Raw genomic sequence first — 17,785 nt, forward strand, 5'->3', positions numbered from 1 at the left:
AACCCAGGAACTATCAGTCTCGCGCCAGAGCACTTAACCGATAGACCTGGGTTCGAATCTCGCGAGTGCGGGATCGTGGATTCGCATTGTTGAGGAGTCCCATAATAGGATGAAGCGGTTGTCCAGTGCTTCCAGTTTTTCCGTGATGGTTTAGCTTCAATTGGTTCATGATCTCAACTATATAAAATTACTGTAATATTCACAAAACCCCTTCTGATGTAATGCAGAGTTTAGAATAAATTTGCATCGATTTAAATGACCACAAACAGACAGATCAATCATATTTGTCAAAATAAACAAATAACTATGAAATTTTACATTTGAAGGTAGAATATATGCATATGCTGTAAACAGTTGGATAACAGAGTGATTTTGATCCATTACTTACATATTGTGGGACAACTATTATTTACTTATTTAGACACAGAAATATTGGTACAAGGGGGCACCAGATATATATTCGCCGCACGAATCTCATCTCTTACGTGCACCAATAATTTGGAATAACTGTTTTCCAACTTCCTTAGGTGGACCCTCCGTGTCCACCAACCCGGTTAAAGCGCCGGATATGCGCTTTTCATCCTCTCAATTTCGCAAACAGCACCCGTAGCGCGAGAAGGTAGTGAGTCATTTCATTTTTCATTTAAACACATAAATATTGGTACAAAAAGCACCAGATATATATGCGCCTCACAAATATCATTCGGTTTGTGTGAGGGCTGTGATACTGTCCAGGTGCCCAAATTGAAGCAGGTGGTTTTCTTGAGGGGCCACACCACCAACCCTTGACCTAAAGATCTGATCCACAAGGCAGTGGAGCATCGTAAGGAAATACATTCCCATGGTAGCCGGTGACCAACAATTGGTTCATACGCCATTTGTTCCCTCAGGACACTGGAGATCATGTTCACCATTGGTTTGGAATCAGGGTTTTCCAACTCCCCTAGGTGGAACCTCAGTGTCCACCAACCCGGTTAACGCGCCGAGCATTTGCTTTTCGTCCTCTCAATTTCGTAAACAACACCCGCGGTGCGAGAAGGCAGTGAGTAGGACTTCCTCGGCAGAGGCTATGTACGCGTGGTCATGTGACAGCATTTGGAGAGAGACGGTGGACTACCCCCCACTCTCGGCCGTACCAGGGCATTTGGGGGCAAAAAGCACCCGCAGCGCGAGAAGGTAGTGAGTAGGACTTCCCTGACAAAGGCTATATACGCGTGGACATGTGAGAGCATTTCGAGAGGGAGAGCGGACTCTCCCTACTCTCGGCCGTACCATGCCATTTGGGAGCTGTGGGAAAACTAACAGAATAATAATAATAATATCATATAAGTACGGTAACTACGTAAAGAATGAAATATGATGATGAGATTATGAACGACTGTTCACAAAGATGCTTGGGACATGTGTTACATATATTTATTTAAGCATATAAAATCTGGTACAACAATGCAGAAAAAGATGGAATGAGGCACAAAAATTATGGATAATATTGTGGGGAAAAGATAGTAAACTTGGAATGAAAATAATATATAAAATAATAAGATGGGCAATTTGTGAAGGCTGTTGTATTTTCACAATTGAAATCACGAACTGATCTTGACTAGACTACCACTGAAACCCTGGAGGCACTAAGCAGGCGCTTCATCGTAGAGCGGGACTCCTCAGAAAAATCATGGATTGAGTGATATTAAACATTAAAACCGTTGGATGTCGGATAAGTGGTCTATAGGTTCGATGTTCGTGCGCAAAACCAAAAGTCCTCGGTTATATTGCAAATTGCGGAGTCCTGAATGCGCACTGCTAAGGAGTCCCACATTTGGACGATATCTTGTAATTTTATTTTGCTTTGTTGATGTAGTGTGACTAAATGAATCGACATGAATTTGTTTCTGAACCTTCACAGTTCATGAATGAATGACGGAGTGGTAAAATGTATGAAATCATATTAAAACTCAGGGCTTGAAGGGAGATAAAGAATAAATTTATCAGTTCCAAACGTCAATCGGGGTCTCTAACTTGTGGTCGCAAGTTAAGATTATCGAGTCTATCTATATACACAACTCAATTTAACCGATAATTTACTTTATAGCCTGATGCCATGTAACTCACTAAGTACAAATTTTTGCACTCAACTCTGAGCTGCACTAGTTGTGTGAGAGTTAGTGCTACTCCTGATATCACATTCCTAGTTTGAATGTGATATACAAAATTACATTTCATGTAATAAACTGAATGATCTTATAATAATAGTTCACCTGACGGAGTACTATTCAACCAAGTATATTATTACGTGTAGTTGCTTTACCGAAAAAAACCAACCAAGGACTATAGTGGGTCTATAAGATATACAGAGAATATATCAACCGGTGAATGGATAGGTGATGTATGCCAACAATGAACGACATTAATTCTCCTATACATTAGGATATGATTTGATAATAAGACAAGTGACCTGTAGAAAATTCTCATAGAATATCTTAACTGAATATTGAAATAGAATCAAAGTCATGCACTTAAACGCCTATATATAGATAAATAGATATATATTACTTTAGATAAGCTCTAGTCCAAAAAGGTTGTTTTTTCGCTTCATCAGCGTGACGAAGAATAGCTCCACGTATATCTTTTTCGGCTCGTTCATCAGCTTCATTCTTTTTTAATACAATTTGTTGAACCATAAATTGATGTAGACTTCCAACACGATTACCAACTGATTCTTCTCTATTTGGAACACGTTGTTTTGCTTCATCTTCTTTAGCAGCTTGTATAGTTTGATGATCTTTTTGTAAAATTGCATTAACTGCAGCCATTGCAAGTTCTGAATCAATTTCTGTTTGATTAAGATATTTTTTATTTTTACGTGCAATACGAACTGCTTCTTCATCATAAGTTAATATGATTGGTTTCATATAAGCTTCACCAGTACCAGTATGACGTCGACGACTTGATGTAGTTGCTTGTCTATTAGCGCACATTAAAGCACCATTATGACTAACTTTTGAATCATAATATACATTAGCTACACCATCAGAAGAACTACAGAATACTTGATTTAATCTATGATGCCATGTTAATCCAATAACACTGCCATGACATGGACTGAATTTATTGATCAGCTAAAACAGACAATATATATTAGATTATAGTGAAATAAAGATTAATTAACTTATTCACCAGATATTTGTGAATGAGCTATAGCGTAAGTATGAAGCCTACTGATATTATCTGATTGTTCAAACTCAAGTAGGTGGGAAGGGGTTTGAATCTGGGACTCGGTGACTGAAAGGTAAGCTCTTACATTGGACAACATCTATGTGTATTTATGGGTTCACTTGCTCTTGTGAATGAGGTTATATAGACAGCACAAACCGAACGCTTTTTAAAATCATCTCCGAACATTATCCTGAGTGATTTTCGAAAGGTAACTGTAAATCAATCAACAGTTCAATATTAGAACATCTTGTAAGCTTTGGTCATATCGTTTCACCTGGTAAGTCTTAAAATTATCAGTACAGTAAGATGATTTGGTTCAAGAAGAGTGTAAATTTATAATTTATGCACTACAGAGGCGCTACTAAACTATCTTTTCAAACATGAATACTGTGTGCAAAAGGGATAAATGCAAGCAATTATTCATCCATGGCCCTAACACAATTTTCATGAACGGTAATTTGACTTTCTACTCGGTCAAGTGAACAATCATTCCTCTCATATATAATAAATAAACAAATAAATGAAATGATGAATTCTATTGACGATACTATTCTCGCTCACACTAGAAGCAAGACAATTTACACTATTATTATTATTATTACCATTATTATTATTATTATTATTATTACTATTATTATTATTATTATTATTACTATTATTTACTACGTCGCTTTTTCACTCCCTTTATTCTCAAATTGTGTATCCTTCCTTTCCAACTTATGCAGGAGCTCGCCCATGGTGGAAAATCTGTCCTATCTAAACGATCTCCAGTCACTGTCTGGTTGAAAGTGAATGCTTCCACCGATTATGAATACTGAAGCAGTCTTTCTGAAACCGCGTACACCGTTCAAGCTGGCTTCCTTCAACGTTCGCACACTAATGCATTATCAGACAACAGATGGGGCTGGCTATGTCTTTGGAAGGTCTTAATGTTGATGTTTGTTGTCTATCCGAGACCCGTATTCAAGACTCTAGTGAAGTACTACAAATTCGCTCTCCATCTGTCTCTTCGAAAAGCTTGTTTCACGTGCGCTTATCCGGGGACCCTGTGGCATCTTCGTCTGGTCTTGCTGGCGTTGGTGTCGCACTAAGCGCTAGGGCTGAGGCAGCACTAATCGATTGGATCCCCATTAACAGTCGGTTATGTGCTGTTAGATTAGAAAGTTCCATCAAAGTGAGAAGAAATCGGCGTGAGAAACGGTGTCTTTTCGTCATCTCCGCCTATGCCCCGACAGATTGCAGCCCGGATGCAATCGAGGATGAGTTTTACCACCAGTTAACAGTTCTTCTCCAGAAAGCGCGTTCGACAGATATTGTACTATTAGCCGGAGACTTGAATGCTCAGGTCGGGCGTCTAGGCACAGAAGAGAGTCGTTTAGGTGGCCGATGGGGACTTGTTGGTCGCAGGACAGATAACGGGGACCGTTTGCTGCAACTGTGCACAGACCACAACCTGTTTCTGGCCAGCACTAACTTCCGGCACAGTCATCGCCGGTGTGCCACCTGGCGTCCTCCCTCTGCATTCCAAGCCTGGACTCAGATTGATCACATCGCGATCAGCTACCGCCGGCGTGGTTGTGTACAAGACTGCCGCTCCTTTTGGAGTACCTATCTGAAGTCTGATCATGCCCTGGTCTGCGCCAATCTCACCTTACTTTTCAGTGGCCGAAGGATTGACCACCACCAACGGATCGATGTTAGTAAACTGGCTGCAACATCTGTTGCAAGTAAGTATCGAGCGGAGCTAGCCTCTAGGCTAGCTACCACCCCACCGAAAAGTATAGATGAGCATTGGTTGCATCTTCACGACGCCATGAAAATGGCGAGTAAAGTCGCTTGTGGCTTCGCGAAACGTCCCGCTTACAAGCACTGGGTTTCTTCTGGCTCCTTACAACTGATCGAAGCCCGTCGGTCTACTCCGGGTGACCGTGAGTTTGACCACAAACGAAGGCTGTTACGTAATGAAATCGGGCAAAGCTTGCGTAAGGACCGGGAAGCCTGGTGGTCGGAGCGTGCTAATGAGATGGAAGCAGCAGCTGCATCTGGTAACTGCCGGAAGCTCTTCCAACTCATCCGAGCCACTGGCAGCAAGAAGTCTGGTGTGAGTGAAACAATCTGTGAGGATGACGGGATGCCAATCACTAACATCTGTCGACGTCTTGGACGATGGGCGGAATTCTTCGAAGGGCAGTTCAACTGGCATGCTGCTCCGGCAACATCAACCAGCTTGTCCTTCCCCCCATGGCCGGTGACGACTGATCCACCAAACGAGGCGGAAGTCCGCAAGGAACTCCAACTCTTGAAACGTTACAAATCACCGGGCCCAGATGACTTACACCCAGCACTTTTTAAAGATGGTGGTGACTTTCTGGCTAAGGAACTGACTGTGTTGTTTGGAAAGGTTTGGGAGCAAGAAAGTGTTCCAACATCATGGAATGAGTCGATAGTCGTCCCTATCTTTAAAAAGGGTTCACGTTGTTCCTGTAACAACTATCGGGGGATAAGTCTACTTTCGATTGCGTCCAAACTATTGGCTTCTATCATTCTTCGTAGGTTGTTTAAAACCCGAGAACGATTGACTCGCGAGGAGCAGGCTGGTTTTCGTTCTGGTCGAGGATGCATTGATCACATCTTCACCCTCTGCCAAATGTTAGAACACCGTCATACTTATCGCAGGCCAACAATCGTAGTGTTTCTTGATATCAGGGCTGCCTTCGATTCGTTGGACAGGACTGTTCTCTGGGATTGTCTATTGAAGAAGGGTGTACCTGAGAAGTTCATTAACATCTTAAAGGCCCTGTATACGAACACCTCAGGCAGAGTGAGGGCATACAACCACCTTTCTCCCTTGTTCCATTCGAGCAGTGGGGTTAGGCAGGGTTGCCCGATCTCACCATTCCTCTTCAACTTTGCCATCGACGACATCCTGGAAACAGCTCTGATGGATGTAAGTAATGGCGGTGTGGATATGTTGCCTGGAGAACGACTTCTCGACCTTGAGTATGCGGATGATATTGTCTTACTGTGCGATAATGCTCAAGCCATGCAATCCGCACTTAATCAGTTGGCAATCAATGTCCGCAGGTACGGCATGTGCTTTGCACCTGTGAAGTGCAAGGTACTCCTACAAGACTGGCAGGATTCTCATCCTGTACTCACCCTGGATGGTGAGCAGATTGAAGTAGTTGAGAAGTTCGTGTATCTAGGCAGCTATATAAGTGCTGGTGGTGGCGTGAGTGATGAGATTGATGCACGTATAATGAAAGCCAGAGCGGCTTATGCCAATCTGGGCCATCTCTGGCGCCTTCGTGATGTTAGTCTGGCTGTAAAAGGTCGGATCTACAACGCGTCGGTGAGAGCAGTTTTGCTTTATGCTTACGAGACCTGGCCTCTTCAAGTTGAGCATGTTAGATGACTCTCTGTGTCTCATCATCATTGTCTTTGAAGCATTGCTGACATTCAGTGGTCGGGTCCAGTGGCGACACCATGTTGGCAATGCAGAGATTCGGCAACGTGTGTTCGGGCACAGCAACGATAACTCAATTGGTGTCACTAACTTGAAACACTGACTTCAGTGGATTGGACATGTCCTACAAATGTCGTCCCAGAGAATTCCACATTAGACATTATTTGCCAACGCTAGGGCCGGTTGAAAAGAACCGAGAGGTGGTCAGTGTATGACATGGTGTCGTGTTATGAAAGAAAGTTATACAGGACTGGTTTCCGTTGGTCATTCACAACTCCCTGATTGGGGTCCTAGAGACGGTACAACACAGTGGCTTGAAATATTATCAGACATAGTTCAGAATAGAAGCCAGTGGCGATCCTGCTGCAACCTTCTTTTACTTTCTACATAAAGAGTGGTTCTAACTTTCTTAACTGAAAGTGTCTTCTGGTTGTACATTTTAGTCCGCGTTATCTTTTCATCCTTTCTCTTCCTACTTTCATTATTTTGTGTGGCGCATATGTATCTGGTGCCCTTTTGTACCAATATATATGTGTTTAAATAAATAAATAAATAATAAAATCATATATAATATGATTTAATCATTCTCATATTTTTCAATACACTATTTTATATATGTATTATTTATTTATCTATTTATTTAAACATATAAATATTGGTACAAGGAAGCACCAGATACATATGAGCTGCACAAATCAAATGAGATTTGTGTGAGAGCTGTGATACTACCCGGGTGCCCAAACCGAAGCAAATGGTTTTCTTAGGGGACCACATCCGGAGCCTTTGACCTAAAGGTCTAACCCACAAGGCAGTGGAGCATCGTGAGGAGATGCAGTCCCATGGTAGCCGATGACCAACGATTGATTCATACTCCATTTTGTCCCTCAGGATACTGGAGCCCATATGCACTATTGGTTTAGAATCAGGGTTTTCCAACTCCCCTAAGTGAACTCGCCGTGTTCACCACCAACCCGGTTACAGCGCCGGACATTTGCTTTTCGTCTTCTCAATTTCGTAAACAACACCCCCGCCACGAGAAGACAGTGAGTAGGACTTTCCTAGCAGAGGCTACATACGCGTGGCCATGTGAGAGCATTTCGAGAGGGAGATCGGACTCTCGCCACTCTCGGCCGTACCAGGGCATTTGGGGGCATTATAACAGTCTATTTCATCTAATAAATTTTATTATTTCTCGGAACTATATTAAACTATAAAAATAATACCAAGCAGAGATGGATTACTGGCTAACAATGAATCCAAGATGTGTGTTAACTCATATTTAGTACTCGTTAACTGAACATACTTGGATCCTAGAATGGATGTTCACTCCAGGACGTAGTAATAGTTTTAAGTATATACTTTAACGTTCCAGAAACTGGTAGTGTTAATTTAGCTAAAACTGGATGATTTATTTAGGATGCTTTCTTCTATTGCAGACAACATTATTAATATCTCATTTTATGGTAGTAATAATCATGTACTCTAGAAGAATTACAGAATTTTTAAGTAAAGATTCTAACAATATATAGAAGTAAAACTCATGATATTAGACGGTGGATTGGATTCTGATTAAATGAGTTTACTGTAGTAACTGTAGATCTCAGAGATGAGTATTTAATGGGATCTCAAACTAGAATGTAAAAAAGTGTACTGTTCTATAGATTTAAATGATCCAACATTTGATGCCAGTTCATAAAGAAAAATGGACTTCAAATGGTAATTTTCCTATGTCTGTGAGTTAACTTTATCATGTATACAAAGTTTATATATTAAACACTCGTTGATAACAGTAGAATCGGTACAAACTATTGTGTCTGTTCTAGAAGAGATATTTCCTTTTGATTTTGTTTTCCAGCTGAGATAAACTGGTATTTTAGGATACTACAATTATACCGTTTCCCTTCAACTATGCCCTGGTACGGTCGAGGGTATGGAGAGTCAGATCCTCCTCTACAAACGCTCTCACATGGCTACGTGAATACAACCACTACCAATAAAGTCCTACTCACTGCCTTCTCGTTGCGCGAATGTTGTTTACGAAAGTCAGAGGATGGAAAGAGAATGTCTGACTGTTTAACCGGGTTCGTGGATGTGGAGGGTCCACCTAGGGGACTTGGAAAACACTGATTTAAAACCAATGGGCTTCAACACACTATGGGAATAAAGGGTGTATAAACTTACTGTTGGCCACCGGCAACCATGAGACTGCATCTCCTCACGATGCTCCACTGCCTTGTGGATCAGACTTTTAGGTCAAAGGCTCCGGGTGTGGCCCCTCAAGAGATGAGATTTGTGCGGCGCATATATATCTGGTGCCCCCTTGTACCAATATTTATGTGTTTAAATAATAAATAATAATAATTCGTAATAAGGTTAACATTTTTTTAGTGATCTGTTATCAACTTTTCTTTAAAATGAAACAATTGAATGTTAGAAGATTGAAAGTTTTTACACGAAAAAACAACAACTAACCTGAAAATTATCTCTTCTATAAAAGTTTATTTGGCCTCCTTTAGGATCATTACGTGGTACACTAACAGCAACAGCTAATACATGATCATTTGGACTAAATGTTACTTCACTTTGATTAAATAATACAGGTAAATCTTTAAATACATGAATAGCTCCTTTAGATAATCCACGTGTGTCCCATAATTTCATTGTATCATCATTCATACCACGACTTATTAATTGTTTACTATCCCATGACCAACTAACACACGTAATATCAGTATTCATTGGATGAGCTGTACGACATATTTGTGTTGTATTCACTAGAGGCTTACGTGTATCCCATATTTGAATAGAACCATCTTGGCAACCTGCAGCAATTAATTGACCATCTCTTTAAAAAAAGACGAGAATAATGAAAGATAACTGCTACAGAACAATACAACTAAACAGATCAACAAACATAATTTACAAGATTTTTGATATTTCAAATTACTCTGTATTAGTTGGATATAGATTGGATTAAAGCACTTTCCATGCAAGATTATGTTGGGGCCCACTGATTAGCTATTTATTACCAAATCAGCGCTAGTGGACACTCGAAGACTCTAAAACCTTTTCATGTAAAAATTAAAAAATATACGAACGTTTCTTTCGTCATCATTCCTACTACCATCCAACCTTTTTATTTGGAATATAATTACGTTCCTGTTCAACCATGTTCTGATTTGGGGACATATCGAGTGAAGTAGTGTTCAAGAATACTAAGCAATAAGAGTAGCTGGGTCGTGATAAGAGAAATTACAACACTCTATATTTCAAGAACCAATAAGTTTAGAAAATAACTAGATATTAGGCATTGATGGAAAGTTATTGCTACTAATAGAAAATGTATAAAAGCAAAGGATATTTAGGCGAATAATTATTTTCAATAACTTCATCATTAGAGTATATAAGAACTTTCGTCTAAATTAGAGCGAATAGTTTCACAGTATTTGAGCGCCGAGTTATTTGATTATAATTCTTTCAAAAAGCTTGGACCAGATTGCCAGGCGAAACGTTGGATTTACTTCAAATTCATTCGCTGAGATTTTACAAATATATTATTCATATTTAATGTCTTCATCATTAGAGACTCTATAGTATGATTACTTCTACTGGAATTTGTCTTGAAACAATGTTATCGCCGGACATTCGCTTTTCGTCCTCTTACTTTCATAAACAACACCCGTGGTGCGAGAAGGCAGTGAATAGGACTTCCCTGGCAGAGGCTATATACACGTGGCCATGTGAGAGCATTTCGAGAGTGAGAGCGGACTCGCCCCACTCTCGGCCGTATCAGAGTATTCGGGGTCAACTTGAACTGATGCATATATATATATATATTCCTCGATATTGCATGGAGATTTTTTTAAAAAGTGTATAATTATTTATAGAGTTATTTGATATAACCTTAAAAAGTTGTCATTAAAAGAGCAAGGCTGAGGTTTTCAAAATATAAAACATTCCTCAATAGAGATAGTGAATACAATTATGAATCATTTTTTCACAAAAAAACATTCAGTTGGCTATAATCAACACTGAGCCTAGCAAAATTACGGATCAGTGTTATAATTGTTTTGCTAATAAACGACCCAGCTACTCCTATTGATTAGTATTCTTATACAATGACACTCGACAAGACCCCAAAAATCAGAACACGTTGAACAGGAACGAAATTGTATTCAAAATAACAAGGGTAGGTGAACAGCAACCAATCGTTAGAAAAACGTTCATATATTTATAGTATATGCATAAGAAGCTCCTAGATGCTTCTCCAATGAGCTGCCAGATCTGATCGGTTTAGAATTAGCCAATCAGCGTGCGCCATCACGATCACGCACATAACATGCCTTAATCCGTTTTATTTCCCGCTAACAGTCAGTTTAATTTGTTATAAAATACCAGTATAAGATGAATAACCAAGGTAGTAGAAGTTTTTGTTGTTGTAAAAATGATTATAAAAACAACTAGGCATAGAGGATATAATTCAAGAAAGAATTTACAGAATAAAAGGTACAAGATAATCTCGATAACAAAGATCTTACAGGACACAGTGTGATGCATCTATGATATTGTGTTTGATTCTGAACTATGTCATCTGAAGTCTCTAATAATCGGTTATCACAATCGCACGAACTCCAACCAGGTAGTTTACACCTATTAACATGACTCAGGCCAATTTTCCCTCAACTACCTTACCTCCTATCAATAATTTAGGTATTGGTCCAAACCAGTCCTGAAGCAACATTGCACTTAAAGACAGAGCGGCACATTTTATACGTGATTATTTACGTATTTTAAGTTGAAAAGTCAATCTTCTAGTAGGATCTATACTATACTATGAGAATTAATTGATTCCAAATAGAGATTTTCGTTTATGGTAACATTTTACTATTGAAAGATGACAGATCGAATTATGTCAAGGTTTTACTATGCTGTATATGCTTACTATGTTTTACGTGCCTCGGTTTACATTTGTTTAAGTAATGAATGTCTAATCGATTCAGTCCCCAGTTGAGTACGTAATAGTACGATCATGATGTAACAACATTCTACAGCCATAAAGTATACATTGAATGAAGATAATTGATAATTCTTAATTACGGAAGTCATAATCTACACAAAACGATAAAGCTTCAACAACATAAAAGAGGGAATGCAATCCTTCAACTTACTTTGAATAAGCACATGATGTCGGACTAGTTTTTCTTCCTTGTGCATTACGTGTCTTAATCACAATTTTATGCGTAGGTATACGTGTTTCATTCATGACTGCCTCTGCATCATTTATATCCCATACACGTAGGGTTGAATCTTGAGAACATGTGAGTAGTTTGTTTGAATCCAGAGGGTGCCACATACCCCAGTGCAATGCATGAGTATGACCTTTAGCACTAGCCGGGTCAGTAATATACTGATAACCTTTGTTTGTATAACATACAGCCTCTCCGTCTCGATCAACAATAAAAGCTTGAGCCGAACCAGATATAACTAAAAGATGTTCTCCTGTATATATAGGTAATAAAACTAGTATTACTTGGTGCTGTCTCCATTTTTAAGTATTAACAAGACTCCATAATTAATTAGTAGATTAGTAATAGTAGTAATAATAATAATAATGGCAATCATAAATAGTAGTCTGATTGATCATCACACTTTGAATCGATTGTAAATTAGTCTAGTACGTTCCTACTGAAGCCCTTGAAATACAGAAACCTCACAGACGATAAGAATCCATTGGTGAACGTCAAATATTGTATTTTGAAAAAAATAATCTTATAATCTAAAATGTGTCTTCATAACCGTATCATTCATAAATGAGTCAAATAGTCTAATATAGAAGAGAAAGCTTAAATCAGCTACCAATAGGACTAGCTATGGATCCAAGGTCATTAGTATAAACAGGTAGTTTATGGAGATGAGTTAACACCGGAGGGTCCACAAAGGTAAGAAGACCTTTTATACTCTACGATGAGGTTTGCAACGGATGCTCTTGATAAAATATATTTAAGATAACATTGAAACCCAACGGAGGTAAGATGATATATGAAGTATATTAGCTGAACTGCTTCAAAAAGTTCCATAGGTTACCATTTCCAAAACTGCCTATTTTCTAATGCGTACATAAAAACATTAGTTGAACACTTACTAATAAAACTAAAACAAGGATAATTCACACAAAACAGTCTTAAAAATGTTTGATATAACAGAGCATCAATACATGAGCCAACTCAAACCATACGAACGATACAAGAAGAGAAAAGTTATGGAAGATTAGGCTATGTACAATAATCTTGACCCACAGAACACCACAATTTTTACAAACCCACCAAAGAATTCATGAAGAGCAAGATGATACTAATGCTGTACCTCATAACACTACACGTGCCAGAGAGTCTTATGTCAGTCTGGGCCATCTCTGGCGCCTTCGTGATGTTAGTCTGGCTGTAAAAGGTCGGATCTACAACGCGTCGGTAAGAGCAGTTTTGCTTTATGCTTACGAGACCTGGCCTCTTCAAGTTGAGCATGTTAGATGACTCTCTGTGTCTCATCATCATTGTCTTTGAAGCATTGCTGACATTCAGTGGTCGGGTCCAGTGGCGACACCATGTTGGCAATGCAGAGATTCGGCAACGTGTGTTCGGGCACAGCAACGATAACTCAATTGGTGTCACTAACTTGAAACACTGACTTCAGTGGATTGGACATGTCCTACAAATGTCGTCCCAGAGAATTCCACATTAGACATTATTTGCCAACGCTAGGGCCGGTTGAAAAGAACCGAGAGGTGGTCAGTGTATGACATGGTGTCGTGTTATGAAAGAAAGTTATACAGGACTGGTTTCCGTTGGTCATTCACAACTCCCTGATTGGGGTCCTAGAGACGGTACAACACAGTGGCTTGAAATATTATCAGACATAGTTCAGAATAGAAGCCAGTAATGATCCTACTGTGACTTTCTTTTACTTTCTTCATAAAAGTGAACGTAACTTCTCTAAATGAAGTTCTTTCTGGTTATATTTCTTCTAACTGAATTGATTATCCCATTACTATTATTGATACCATTATTATTATCTCACTCTAATACATTAACTTTTGTTTTTTTTGTCGTTCCTTTCTTATTATATGCATTTAACATTCTCTATCTCTTCACAACATCACTTTTATTGTGTGGCGCATATGTATTTTGTGCCCCTTTGTACTAATGTTTATGTATTCAAATAAATAAAAATAAATTGTAGACCAAATTTCAACTTGACATCGATCACTTAGTTTTGATCTATTTTTCTCTAGCCTTATAGCCAATCAATTAGACACAATCTATTGTAACTTGAATTGGAACGAGAGAACACAGTTGAGGATCGAGTGAGAAGAATGAATCATTGTATTACTTTCATTAAAATAACAGTTAAACACAACACCCGGTGGTTAAAACGATATTAGCACTTGACTAGAAGTTGAATCTTGTGCTCCACTTTTATGAGTGGAGAAAATGACAAACCGTCAACTTGAACACTTGATAACTTCTTAAAAAAGCGATACGATAATATACATGCTAACGCACTGATAATACCTCTAAAGAACTAACCACAAAATAAATTTATCAGAAAAGATTCATATAGAAGGTTAAGAAAATAAAACCAACCGGAAGGACTGAAATCCAAGTGCTTGATTTGGTGTTCTTCACAAGGACGAAAGGCCTTGAATGGACGACATGCGTTATCCATCCCACCGAAATCCCAAAGTTTCACATCAAAGTCGAAACCACCTGTAGCAACACGAGCACCTGCTGGATCAACACCTATTGCAGTGAGAGGTTTGCAACCATGAGAGAGAGTTAGATTTTGAGTAATAGGTAAATAATATGGGTTTTCGGCATCCATATCTTCTGGTGAGGGACCAATGAAGTCAGATTCAGTGTCTAAGTTTGACTCCTCAGGAGGATCCATTTCAGCGGTTTGAGAATCATTTTCCGGAAGTAAAGCTAAAATCTATCGAAAAAATTGTAAATGGATTGTGTTTTTCTACCCTTGCATTGCTCGCCTGATTGCGTTTTTGTGCTAATGAATACGATTCCGAAAAAATATCCATAAAATCGAACTTCTTCGGAGCCACATTTGAGTTACGTGCTTCGGAGCTCATCTTTCGAGAAACTAAAATTTACAAATTATTTAGAATGATGAATTATATGTAACATCCCACTAAATACAAACCTACCAGCCACATAATTATATTTCCACACATAAAAATTACCGGAAATATGTTCTGTGAATAACCAACCAACCATTTTTAACATTTACAAGCAGTGTATAGATAGTGTGTTCACCAATGGATCGAAGTTTTAGAGCATCCATTAAGACAGTAAATGATTTATAACCACTGTATAGCCGGTGGTAATTAGGACGTAAATAAAGTCTATTACTAACCTCATTATGAAGCATCTTCTGCATTTGTATCACTTCATCTTAACAACCCGTTCGAAATACTCAGAAGGTCAAGTTCCTCACTATGGGGCGCGCGAATAACACAACTACACAGATCCAGCAACATTGAGGCGAAGAATCATGAGTAGTATGAAATCTTCACCTTATAAAACTTATCAACAACAACAACAACCAAATCTCAATAATTTTCTCCGGGGTCCAGAAGCTAGAGTAACAATCTAACATTACTTTCTAACTAGACGATTACCTGGTATATTCACTTTTACACGGAGCACTTAGGATTTTGCAATTATAAAAAACAATCCAGCCGAAAGAGTTCTGTTGTCAAAATCATATATTAACTTTTACGACTACTTAAAGCTTTGTTATTTAATGAATGGTAAAATGTTTAAGTTGCCCTGTTACTAAAGTTCGGCTACGATGATTGAGCTGCTCTGTTATAATCGCTTTATCTTAACTGAAATACATTTTTCTCAAAACTACCAAGGTCAGGTCGGGGTTGACAAATTCTATGTCCCAAACAACTGCTTGTTGGAATGAGAGTCACCAAAATGCCCTGGTACGGTCGAGGGTATGAAGAGTCAGATCACCCTCTACAAACGCTCTCACATGGCTACGTACATACAACCACTACCAATAAAGTCCTACTCACTGCCTTCTCATTACGGGGGTGTTGTTTACGAAATTCAAAGGACGGAAAGAGAAAGTCTGACTCTTTAACCGGGTTCGTGGACGTGGAACATCTATCTAGGGCACTTGGAAAACACTGGTTTAAAACCAATGGTGCACCGGGCTTTAACACACTATGGGGATAAAAGGCGTATGAACCTACTGTTGGTCACCGGCTACCATGAGACTGCATCCCCCAACGTTGACCCACTGACCTGTGGACTAGACCTCGAGGTCAAAGGCTTGGGGAGTGGCCCCCTAAACAAACCACCTGCTTTGGTTTGGGCACTCGAGCCGTCACACAAATCGAATGACCATGTGTGGCGGATATATACTTGGTGCCTCCTTGTACCAATGTTTGTGTTTAGATAAATAACTAAAACTCGTGGGTTACCAATATCGTTAGTGTACTTTCTGAAAAATGTAAGCCATAAAAAATTGACTCCAAATACAGGACATTAAATTCTAGTGAAAGATTTCTGACGACAGCATTACAGTTTAAAAAGAATAGGAATAAAGAATATTTTCAAAATGGTTCTTACAGCTTTTAAGAGATCTTTATGTGGTCAAGTCCCAAGCTTGAAAGTACCAATGACGCTAATGCAATTATTTTTTCAACAAAATCGCTATTCTAAAAGATAGAAAACATTCATAAGTCGTACATATTGACCATGAGTGTCATCGAAGAATTGTTAACACAAAGTGAGACCATTGGATAGCCATTAATGCTTTAATATGTTTAAGGCTTGGGCATTCAAATCTCAAATTGAGGCTAAAAGCACATAAATTTTGTTTCGTAAATGTAAGACTCAAACTTAAGTACAGTAGCCCCTCTTACACAAACAGATCTATGTACTCGACTTTGAGCAACACTTTGTTTAGAGACTTATAGTGCATTCTAATTGACCAGATGGGAATTGTGGGATTTGAACCAGTGAACGCCTGGACCGAACATAAACAACTATACTATTTGTCTTAAAATGGGTATTCCCAATCACGTTCTTACCATTGAGTAACACTCATTTTTAAGATCCTATCAAGGCATTTTGAAAAATATTCCTATCTAAAAGGTGTTATCAGAGGGCCGAATTTTAGCTACCGTATGAAGATTGAAAATGTTGATGATCCTGGAGTCTATTGGTTTTAAAATCTACCTGGGCAGGACAGTTGATCCCTTAGACAACTTATGTCTCCTACACTGAAGTCCGTGACCTTAGAGAAAAACTAGTGCCACGGAGATTTGTATAGGTAAATTGTCCGGATAGTCAGCCATAGGAATTATGTGCATTAACACATTAGGACGGTGAGACTGTAACTTATGGACGAGTAATGAGATATCCTGAAGTAACCTTAAGGAAATCCTCAGACCTACTAGAATCAAAAGAGGGTTATAAGTTATTATGAATAGTTAAAATCAGGACTAAGAGTTGTAAGTTTGCGTTAGGACTTTGCGACAAAGTCTGAAAGTCTAAATCTTTGATCTTATTCATTCATCAATGAGTTATAAACTTGCCAAACATATTTAACTTGTCGCAAAATCACATCAGTAAGCCGCAGCTTCGATCTAAGTGCGTACGATATTACTAACGTACGCATTCATCAAGGTCAAGATTTGAACGAACCTCATTCTTCTTCAGTCTTCAGAGGCAAAGATAGAATGTCAGCCGATCAATACAAATCCTCTCAATGGGATTAAAGTAGAGAACAATCATTCGAAGACGAAAACTTCAACGTATTATTTTCTGCTTTATGATAGTGATCACAGAAAAATTCGAAAGATCTTGGTGGTGGTCATATGTTCCACATATGTCTTCAGTGGTATACCACGAGGGTGCTGAAAAAGAGAGGAAAAAGTGAGTGGCAAGAAGCAAGACAGACAGTGTGGATGACTAGTGAAATTTAGTCATCTGCGATGTTATAATTAAGGTATGACTACCAAGACTCATCCTTTTTTATTAGGTCGATTTCTGCGCAACTATATTTCACCAGGTTAAAGAA

At 38.9% G+C, this 17,785-nt stretch overlaps 1 protein-coding gene across 1 annotated transcript in view; it reads right to left on the reverse strand.

The window, feature by feature from the left end:
- Positions 1-16,418, reverse strand: part of Smp_098920 (hypothetical protein) — an 18,057-nt gene extending 1,639 nt beyond the window's left edge. The window contains exons 1-6 of the mRNA XM_018791225.1: positions 16,330-16,418; positions 14,703-14,827; positions 14,320-14,665; positions 11,848-12,178; positions 9,152-9,524; positions 2,551-3,116 (exon numbers count right to left, since the gene is read on the reverse strand). Coding sequence (XP_018645562.1) covers positions 2,551-3,116; positions 9,152-9,524; positions 11,848-12,178; positions 14,320-14,665; positions 14,703-14,816 — 1,730 coding nt within the window. The 5' untranslated portion in view covers positions 14,817-14,827; positions 16,330-16,418. The remainder of the gene's footprint in view (positions 1-2,550; positions 3,117-9,151; positions 9,525-11,847; positions 12,179-14,319; positions 14,666-14,702; positions 14,828-16,329) is intronic.
- Positions 16,419-17,785: the final 1,367 nt, after the last annotated feature.

This window comes from Schistosoma mansoni (assembly GCF_000237925.1).
Source record: "Schistosoma mansoni, WGS project CABG00000000 data, chromosome 3 unplaced supercontig 0141, strain Puerto Rico, whole genome shotgun sequence".
NCBI classification, from domain to species: Eukaryota; Metazoa; Platyhelminthes; class Trematoda; order Strigeidida; family Schistosomatidae; genus Schistosoma; species Schistosoma mansoni.